The sequence below is a fragment of the Cornus florida genome, unplaced genomic scaffold (genome assembly GCF_030987335.1).
Source record: "Cornus florida cultivar Cherokee Brave unplaced genomic scaffold, ASM3098733v1 CherokeeBrave_3.0.0_Hap2_Chr08, whole genome shotgun sequence".
Lineage (NCBI taxonomy): Eukaryota > Viridiplantae > Streptophyta > Magnoliopsida > Cornales > Cornaceae > Cornus > Cornus florida.
Genome location: NW_026775578.1, coordinates 38562769 through 38573287, shown reverse-complemented (window position 1 = coordinate 38573287; position 10519 = coordinate 38562769). Strand labels below are relative to the sequence as shown.

The 10519-nt window shown below is 34.6% G+C and overlaps 1 protein-coding gene across 1 annotated transcript; it reads left to right on the top strand.

The window, feature by feature from the left end:
- Nucleotides 1-1680: 1680 nt before the first annotated feature.
- Nucleotides 1681-10242, top strand: LOC132270080 (uncharacterized). Its single transcript, XM_059771287.1, has 3 exons — nt 1681-2331; nt 9413-9556; nt 10168-10242. The coding sequence occupies exons 1-3, from the start codon at nt 1681-1683 to the stop codon at nt 10240-10242; spliced, it is 870 nt and encodes a 289-aa protein (XP_059627270.1).
- Nucleotides 10243-10519: the final 277 nt, after the last annotated feature.

Below are 10519 nucleotides of genomic sequence, written 5' to 3'. Positions count from 1 at the left end.
ATAATAATAATAATAATAAAATTGACTAACCAGTACCATACCATGGTGATGGTCAAATATTTTGCGATCTGATCCAAAAATTTAAGTTATTAGATAAGATAATACTCAACTCATATATACGCATTCACTTTCTCATCCGCAATTATTGTAAGACAAAGTCCTCCTTATAACTAAATCTGTCAATGGATTGGATTCTGATCTGAATCTGATCTGATTAGTCGAATATAGATTAAATAAAAAATTCGACAACCAGATTACGATCAAAATCCAATAACCCGTTAGTCTAACAAATCGAATATAGATTATGCTTAACTGATCCAAATATATATATATATATACTCCTATCAGATTTGTATTAGAATTTTGAAGGTAGCGCAAAAGAAAAAAAAAAAAGAAAAAAAAAATCATAATTTTATATGTATAATAGTGTGGTGTTCTCGCGTACGAATAAATCTCCTAATATACATGCTAATACTGACATAACATTTATTCATTAATAAAGAGTAAATAATTTCTTTTTCTTTTTCTTTTTTCTTCTATATTTTATTTATTTTTTGTTTTCTATCATTTTTTTTCCTAATCATTGTTTTTTATTCTCTTTTGCATTATTATTATTATTATTATTATTTTTTTTTTCTGTTTTTTTTTTTTTAATAAAAAATTACACATTTATCGGATTGGTTCAGATTATCAGATCGAATATTGGTTTATTAACAAATCAAATATAAATTCACTTATAAAAACTTTGTCAAATTATCAGATCGAGTAAAAAGACTGTATCAAATTTAAATTGCATCAAGCCAAATCTGTTCCAGATTTTTCCGCAGACCCTTCTGAGAGTTTATTTGTAACAGCTGACCCCTTTATTACGTTAACTCAATAAGGCTCTCCGAAATTTTCTGCAGACCCCTCTAAGGCCATCTACACCAGCCTCTTCAGATTTTGGCTCTCTAAAAACGCCACATCAGCTTTTCCAAGAGCCACATCAATAATTCCAAGAGCCACGTCAGCAGTTTTCGCTCTCCAGAAACATGCACTCCATCAGGCTCTCCAAATTTTCGCTCTCAAAAAAAAATAATAAAAAAAAATTAAAATAATTTTTTATTTTTTATTTTATTTTATTTTATTTTTTAACTTTTCCTAAATGGCTATATTTGTAACGGTTATATTTTTCATCTTATATAATGAAACTCATTTGCTCATCTGAAAATCATCACTATATTTATCTCTCTCCATTGTAGCAAAATATCATCATCCATCTTTTTCAATTTCGAAATTCGAATGACTTCGTCATCACAAGCTTTTCCTTTAGCTTACTCTAATTCTTCATCTTTCTCGTCATCCTCTTCGGAAGATGATCCTTTTGGGGCGTTGATTCAACAAGATCAAGACGAATTCTATGAGATTATGAATTCAGTTAGGCCAGAGATAGTTAAGCAAGTTTTTCCAATCCGTAAAAAGAAGCGGTACATTCATCATGATCGAGAAGGAAGCCACTATCAACTAATGAAAGACTATTTCAACAACAATTGCATATATCCACCGAAGTACTTTCACTGGCGATTCAGGATGTAACGAGAACTTTTTCTTCGTATCCTTAATGATGTCAAAGCTTATGATGACTACTTTGTCCAAAAAAAGGATGTGACTGGTCATCTAGGGTTGTCTTCTATACAGAAGATGACAACTGTTGTTCGTATACTCGCATATAGTTATGCAGCTGATCACTATGATGAGTATATTAAAATCGGTGAGAGCACTGTCATTAAATGCTTGAAGGCATTTTGTAATGCTATTGTTGCTGTGTATGCAGAGAAGTATATGCGCCCACCCAATGAAGCCGACATAGTATGGCTGCTTGAAGAAGGGGAGCAGAGAGGATTTTTGGGTATGCTTAGTTCTATCGACTGTATGCACTGGGAGTGGAAGAATTGCCAAGTGGAGTGGCAAGGCACACATAGGGGACGATCTGGCAAGAAAACTCTCATATTGGAAGCAGTTGCCTCACAAGATTTGTGGATCTGGCATGCATTCTTCGAAATGCCTGGTTCACACAATGATATAAATGTGTTGGATCATTCCTTAGTATTCAATGGTATCGTTAATGGCCAATTACCTCCGGTTAATTATGTAGTGAATGGACATCATTATAGAATGGGGTATTACCTGTCTGATGGTATATACCCTAAGTTGGCAACTTTGATGCAGACCATCCCACATCCAACCACTACAAAAGAAAAATTATTTGCTCAGCGACAAGAGGCAGCAAGGAAAGATGTGGAACGGGCTTTTGGGGTATTGCAAATCAAGTGGGCAATAATGCAAGGACCAGTGCGTTACTGGAGAAAGACGACTTGCGCCTCATAATGAAAATGTGCATCATCCTTCACAATATGATCATTGAAGATGAGCGTCACACAAATGTTGGAAGATGGACTCCGCCACCGGAGGATACAATCTCGATTCCCACTTTAGGTCGATGCCCATCGGTTTTAGTGGCACACATATCCTTTCACCAACTTCAGATTCGTAACAGAGAGACAAATATGCAGTTAAGGAATGATTTGATGGAAAATTTGTGAAACCGCTATGCTGATGAGGATGTTTAATTTATGTTACATTTTGTTTTATATTAAGATGTTATGACATTTCGTGCACTAGTATTTTTATTATGTAATGGTTTTTTAAGATTGGAATAAGAAAATATGTATTTTAATTTTTTTTTTTTGAATAAAGTTAAAAAATTTGAGTTTTTAAACTTTTTTTTAAAAATTATAGCCGTTGAGGCATTGTTTGGTACTATAGAAATAGTGCCTTAACGGCCAAATACATTATTTGGCCTACACATTTAAAATTTAAAGCAAAATTTTTTTTTTAAAAAAAACAAAATTTTAAGGGAAAAAAAGGGTATAATTTGAATTTTTAAACCTTTTTTTAAAAATTTTTGCCGTTAAGGCACTATTTGGTACTGTAGAAACAGTGCCTTAACGGCCAAATACACTATTTGGCCTACACATTTAAAATTTAAAGCAAAAAAGTAAAAAAAAAAAAAAAAAAATACAAATTTTAAGGGAAAAAAAAAAGAAGCTTTTTTAATTTATTTTTGGGCCCAAATTTTTTTTTTTTTGACAAACAATGCCTAAACAATATATTTTTTATTTAATGAATTTTATTATTATTATTTTTTAAAAAAAAGAGCTCTAAATAACCTATTTTTAGGTTTTTTTTTAAAAAAAAAAAAAAAAAAAAAATCTCCCAGGCACTGTTTGGCTACTGTACAGTACCTGCCACAAAAAGCCAAAAGACAGGCAGCCAAAACGGTGCCATTTTGAGACCATAAAAAACAAAAAAAAAATTACCCCATATCGCGGGCCGACTCGCTGGATACCACGAGCCTAAAATGGGCCCTACCAGTTTGAAGAGGCCGCTGCACTGACCCAAAGCATGTTTGGCTTACGGAAATTGGGTTCCACTAGTGGGCTGCGGATGGCCTAAGAGTCTATTTGTAACAGCTAACCTCTTTATTATGTCAACTCAATAAGAGTCAAAATTTTGAATAATTATGTCAAATGGTCTAAGTAAATATTAGCAATATATAAAAATAATTAATTTTATCAAAGTCTAGTTGTTACCATCCACGTCACAGACCATCATAAGGTTGTCAAGTCTCCTCCTAAAGTTCCATTCACGTGAAGAAGAAGAAGAAGAAAAAAAGTCGTAATCAAATACAAACCACTTGATTTTATAATTGATTATAGCACTTATATTATAAATGAAAACTACTTGATATTATAATTGATACATGTCGTTTTAACTTGCATATAATAAATAAATTAGGTAACATTAGGTGGAGCCAAGTAAGTTGTGGTTGTACACTAACACCAATTTTACTCATCAACAACAACAACAAAAATAAAATAAAAATAAAAATAAATTAATTTTTAATTTATTTATTTATGATATTCTTCTTTAACTTGAATTATAAACAAATTAGGCTTTATGTGAGTCTGATTGAAGAGACCTAGCCTATTGAGGTGCTCTATCTGAGTATTGACGAGTCTGGGGATTTCTTGAAACCTAGGCGTGCCTTTAACAACTATGGGGCCAAGCCTGCACGGTTTTGTTCTTGGGCTTTACCCCAAAAGGTCTCATACCAATTGGAATGACACATCTACATATATAACACTTCCCCTTTCCACACTTAGGCGATGTGAGATTGTGCATGTAGCTCGCCCAGTGTGGTAGGGTGAAATTATCTAGACGACGCAAAAAATGAAAGTAAAATAGAAATTAGGGAGGAATAGGGCTGTAAACCCTACGAATCACTAGTGTTTAACGTCTCTAGCAAGACGTTGGGTTCTTTTAACCCGGATAAAAAATCTTGTTATGCATCCCCTCCTTGATAGGGTGAAATGACTTTTGAGCCCCACCTAACAAACTGTTCCCTAGGAAACTTGTTGGATTTGATTCAAATGGAGTTGATGGTCGTCTCCATCGTCATGGACGACACTTCTCTTCTCAGGATCTTCACCTTCTAAGGTTATGGAAACCCTAAAAGCCGCTACAATAGTATTAGCCTTCTGAATAATATGGTGTTATTGGATATATTTAGAGCTTTTGATAAACACCGCATGTTATAGTATGTTTTCCTTCAAATCTTGCCTTAAAACCTTTTACCAACTAGATGCTTCGTGTGTCGTTAATGCATAAGGGAACAAATCAAGTCGTTCTGAGTCTAAATTTAAAAGCTCGAAGTTAGCTTTCCAATGGTACCAACTATACACCAAACTCCAGTTGTAGTGAGAGTTATGACAGTTTTAGTGACTTTAAACTTACATAGACTGAGCTCTTAAATTTGTGGTCATGGCAGTGGGAGGGCACATCAAGCTTCGCTGCCTGTAGCTTCAACCACAGGCCAATTCATGAGCTCGTTCGTAAAGTAACGAGCTAAATAGGGAGTTGTTTGAGTTCAACTTATGTAATAATCGAAAACATTTATTACAACATAGAATCCCCAAAAATGTCAAAGATCTAGAGTTTAGAGCACAAACCTAGGGCTTTTTCAAGCCTTAAAAGGATTATTTAACCACTCATGGATGTGATCTTTCCGAACGGCTATAAAGGGACAAGCGGTGGCTGATTTCCTGTTAGAATGTGATGTAGAAGACATGGAAGATGACCCTGGAAGCGCATCATGGAAGCTTTCTTATTTTTTATTTGTGAGAGTTAATATATATGTTAATAATTTTTTTAAAATTTTGGTTGATATGTTCAATAACCTTCATTGATAGGATGAAGGCTTGGGACCAATAGGCTTGAATGGATGGAAAGCTGCATAGTCAGCCAATAGCCAATCCGAATGGGTAGACTTACATGATTACGGCACTTCTCTTCTCAAGATCTTCACCTTCTAAGGTTATGGAAAGTGTAAAGCATATGACCATTCATTCCAACATACATAGACTTATGAATAGAATTAAAAGATCAATTGGAAGTATTAAACTACACAAATTATGTAGAAACAAGATTTATATATATAAGAGGTCAAGACAATAGTTACAACATAAATCCCCAATTTACTCCATAAACTACGTTTTTGCCTGCTATTACATATTGACTACCAGAAGCCTCAAGATCAAATGAAGGAACGCAAAGCCACGAACTGAAAAATAACTCCTCAAACGAATTGGCTTGTCAACTCAATGTCAACTACCGAGAGAATCCTAAGATAACGAAATGAAATTTAATTCACATAGTTGTATCTAGTGTAGGTTAGCAATTGATAAGTGCTTAAATGTTGCACATTTCAGCACCTAAACTAGGGTATTTTAGTCATTGCATCTATCTTATTTTCATGTTTTAGTTCTAATTTATGTTTTTGTCAATTTCAGGTCAATAAGGTTCAAACGGACTAATTTCGGTTCACTAAAGCCTTTTTGGAGTCAAGCAAAGACATTCAGAAAAAGTTCAGAAAATGGCAAAAAAAGGTCGCAGCCCATTGCTCGTGTAGTGTGTTTATTATTCAAAAGCGGTCAATCTCGGGCCTTTGATGATGTTCCCAAAGATGAAGAAGCAAACCAATTAGCCCGGGGCCAAAATGGAGCTAAATAAGGTTTAAAGGAAATTTCCAACTCTTGGGGATCGATCCCCCAGGGTGGGGGATCAATTCCCCACTATTCACAGAAATAAAAATGCCCTTGGGGGATCGATCCCCAAGGCTGTGGGATCAATCCCCCAGTACTTGGCTGCATTACGGGATTTTCTTATTTTGGGCTTATTTTTGTAACTTATGGGCTTTAATAGGGTTTGTTACTTAAGGCCCAGTGAGCCATTAGTTTAGGGTTAGTTATTATTTTATTTAGGTGAATATTATTACTTTTAATAATAAAGTTTTATTTTTTAAGTCTATATCAAGATATTCTCTCTGGAGAATGGGAGGAGGGTGAGAAGAGAGGGAAGAGTGGAGGCACAAGGTTTGGGAAGAACATCTACATACTCATCTCTCTAGAGCTTCAAGGAAGAAGAAGAAGGAGCAAAGCATAGAGGAGGATATTGTTGACACCTTGACCACCACAACCATGATGGCCTAGATCTCCACTTAGGGCTTGGTTGAGCCCTAAGTTTATGTATTTCTAAACCCTTGTATTTCTATTTTTGGGGAGATTAATATATTATTGTAGTTGATGTTATGGCCTTGTGATTCCTATTTACATACTTGATTTGACAAATCATGGCTTGTGTTAGTTTAATTCTTCCATTAACTCTATATGTTAATTATATGTCTATGTATAATTAATCTAGGGTTATGCTCTTCATTAAATATTAAAGATTAATTCTTTCATTAATTCTCTATGTAATTGCATGTCTATGTGTGATTAGAGGATTATACTCAACACTCGATTCCATTGTTATTTGGGTTTAGTGATGGCCATGGCATGGGTTTTGTTGGATGGGATTGCTCATTAATTTGATGGGTTATACTTTATCTTGATGGGTTGTGCTATAAATTAGTTTACTTGTTAGTAGGTAGACATTTCATTGCTTGAATTGATAATTCACACTTATTATATGCAAATTCCATTATCCTCTTGATTAATGTATGTTCTCATTAGATGCAATTGTGGTTAGTTTGATGGAGTATGCTTAGGCTTGATGGGTTGTTCTACATCCTAGTTTACATATCATTAAGTAGACAATTCATACTTACATTTGATAATTCTTGCATACTTGATTGCAAGTTGTTTTAGTGATTGAAGCTACATTTAAGTTGCAATAATGTTCTCCCCATTAATGAAAAACAAGTGGTTAATTGTATGAGCTTAGTGGTAATTCCAATAAACCCTAAGAATTCTCTTCTATCTCTTAAACCCTTAACTCTAATTTAGTTTATTTTCATTGCATTTCAATTTAATTGTTCACTAGCTTAATCAACCAACCATCTCTTTATTTTCTCTCTCTTATGGTAATCACTTGTTAAAACCAATTGTCTTATTTAAATCCAAGCCAAAGGTCTCTTGGGTTCGATCCCTTCTCACTTCATATTACATCGTATAAGTGTCTAGCAGTTTATAAATTATGAAATATGACGCCCACTTGACATTAATTCTAAACCTAAAGTGTTGTGCATTATTTTGTGCACACGCTAGGTCGCACCAGCAATATCCAGAACCTTATCACACTGCTCTGAGGAGCGAATAAATGGTTGGAAGTCACAGAAAACCTTTTCATCATTTCCCTCTTTTATAGCCTTAGGTCACTCAGGTGATATATTGTTGGGTCTCCAGATAAAAAACGGATCAGGGTTCATACCTCTTTTGGGTCATGTTGCCCTAATCTCTATATTTCTGGAGCTGTTGCCAAGTGTACCTCTCCTATTGAGTGACCCAAACATAGCTAGCTGTAAAGGCAATTGTATTATTCCAGCTGTCTTTTGCTATTATCCTCAAATTGGGCCTTGCCTTAGTGAGCAAATAGTATTATGATTTTAATCATTCCTTTACCGCATGTATGTGATCCTAGATTTGATCTATGACTATTTGTGGTTGTTGTGCCATTGTTAGATATGACTATGATGAGATTTATCCCTGCATATGATGAGATCATTGAGATAGCTAATAAGTTAGGCTCCTTAATATTTTACACCATTGTTAAATATGATTTTGTGGGATTGATGTGTAGGTGGGCTGGCTAATAAGTCACGACACTCTACTTGTGCCATTGTTAGATATTTTACTGAGACATTGAGCTTAAATTTTGCTCCCATAACTCAAGATTTATTATCTTTTGGCAAGAGGGTTATTCAGTTTTAATACAAGCATTCTCAACTATTCTACTCATTTATCTTACATTAAGACATTGATCACCTTTTGGTAGAACTAATGTCTTATTGTAGGTAAATGTCATGTAAGACCTCAACCCAAGACCATCTAACCGGTTAGGAGACTTTCCTAACCGGTTACGAGGAAAAATCAGAGGTGACAACATTCTACCTAAGCATATATAACTGGTTACAAAATCTAACCACCCGTAGACTTGTACTACAGATCAGCAAAAACCTGACAGTAAGGGTTTTCCGAGAAAAAATGGGTTTTTGAGGGCCAATATGAGGTTTTGAATGATAGCACTTGCTTGATCAGTTAACCTTACCTTTTTGGGAATATTGCTCTTAGAAGTGCATTTTTTAGTACACAAATCTTTAAGAAAAACAAAGGAGAGTTTAGAAAGATATTACCATACTACACCAGACCAGTAAAGATATACCAATATGAAGCACAAAAGGGCAAAATAGAGAAGTTACCCCTAAACTTAGTCCTTAGTACCTGGCAAAATCATCAAGCTCTAACACACATCAAAGTTAGGGCTGTAAATGAACTGAGCCGTTCATGAACAGCTCGGGTTCGGCTCGTTAAAAGCTCGGCTCGGGCTCATTCGTTTAGTAAACGAGGGGGGGGGGGGAGCGGGATTATATATATATGTATGTATGCATAACTTAAAGAAAACCTAATTCATGTCGTTGCCATTGGATTGATGTTTTAAAATGTCCAAAAGAGGAAGTGTGATATGGAATTGCTGAAGTTTGATCTTGTGTCATCCACCAATAGAGAGGAAGTATGTGGCAAGTTCCAATGGAAACCCAACCTTTATTGTTTAAGGATTCTAAGGCATGTTTCTAGATTCCATCAATACTTAGATATGAAAAATACATCATTTAAAACATGTATAAACTCATAAAGAAATTAAATCAATCCATGAATTATGATATTGATCAATCCATTCGTGAAGTTAACTTTTTGCTTGAGGCCAATTCAATCTGGGATCGACTTTAGAGGGCCATAACTCTTTCATTTCTAATCCAAATCAGTTCATTCCTGAGTCTAAATTCAAGAGCTTGAAGTTATCTTTCCAATGGTAGATACTATGGAAGTATGAACCAGATATGTCAGACATGTTGAGTTGGGTTAATGTGGACATTGATAAGGATATTTCCTATGAAGAGGGACTGGTCCAGATTCTTGACACTCGAGAAAAGGTGTTAAGTGAGGACTTCTCCCAAAATGTAAGAAGTGGGAAATGATTAGATGGAGGTTGTTTTGATTTTTAGTCTAGTTGATTTGAGCTTATAAGTCCTTAGGGGTGTTTGAATGGCCGAAACATAATTCCAATCAGTTGGAATCGAAGACTTCATCAAGGCGAACATTAAAGCCTGAGGCATCACCACTTTTTACTAAAGCGAGGAGGTTCAAAGGAGGAGAGAGAAGGTGGCAGCCCTTGGCTGCCATGGAATCCGGCCAAGAAGGGAGATTTTGGTTGATAAAAAATTGGTCAAACCTTTAAGATAAAGACTTGACTTCGGCGGCTATGTCATTGGAATTGTCAAGTTGATATAAGCCGACATTCTTCTTTCCACCTAAATTTCTACCATTTTTGGAATTATTTGGAGTTATTTTAAAATCTAGAGATTTAATTATCTTAATCTAATTAAATTATATATGATTGTTCCAGTGATGTAATTAAGTTTTTGATTTGATATATGTATTGACCATGATATGATCTTTGACATATAATTAATTGAAGCCATTTGAAGTTGATCTAAATTCTAGAGAAATTAATTAATTAATTTTTGGTTAAATATTTCATACATTTAAATAAATATTTGACTTGATACAGGGGTATCAGTTTGACCCTGAAGAGATTCCAGAGCTTGATGCAAAGCGATCCAAGAAAGCCTATGATCTGGCCTAGTGGAATAAGACCTTCAATTCATGCAGCAAGAACAGAGCCAACAGGGATATGAAGAGACCATCCATAGCGAAACGCGAAAGAGAAGTGAACTTATTCTTATACTCTGTCACTATAATAAGCATGAATCATTAATACAAGCATGGATTGTCTATCTATCTGTGAAATTAAATGCAATTACATTATATTTACACTAATGACAAACAAATTAAACTAATTAACTAAGGTTGTAGAATAATCCATCAAGCATAAGTATAACCCATTAAATCAATCACAAGTG

Bases quoted from the DNA above. Each gene is read 5' to 3' on its own strand.
- LOC132270080 (XM_059771287.1), top strand. From the start codon at position 1,681: ATGACAACTGTTGTTCGTATACTCGCATATAGTTATGCAGCTGATCAC. The intron at 2,332-9,412 runs GTGCGTTACTGG...TTCCAATGGTAG, and splicing joins GGGCAATAATGCAAGGACCA to ATACTATGGAAGTATGAACC. The intron at 9,557-10,167 runs GTAAGAAGTGGG...GACTTGATACAG, and splicing joins GTGAGGACTTCTCCCAAAAT to GGGTATCAGTTTGACCCTGA.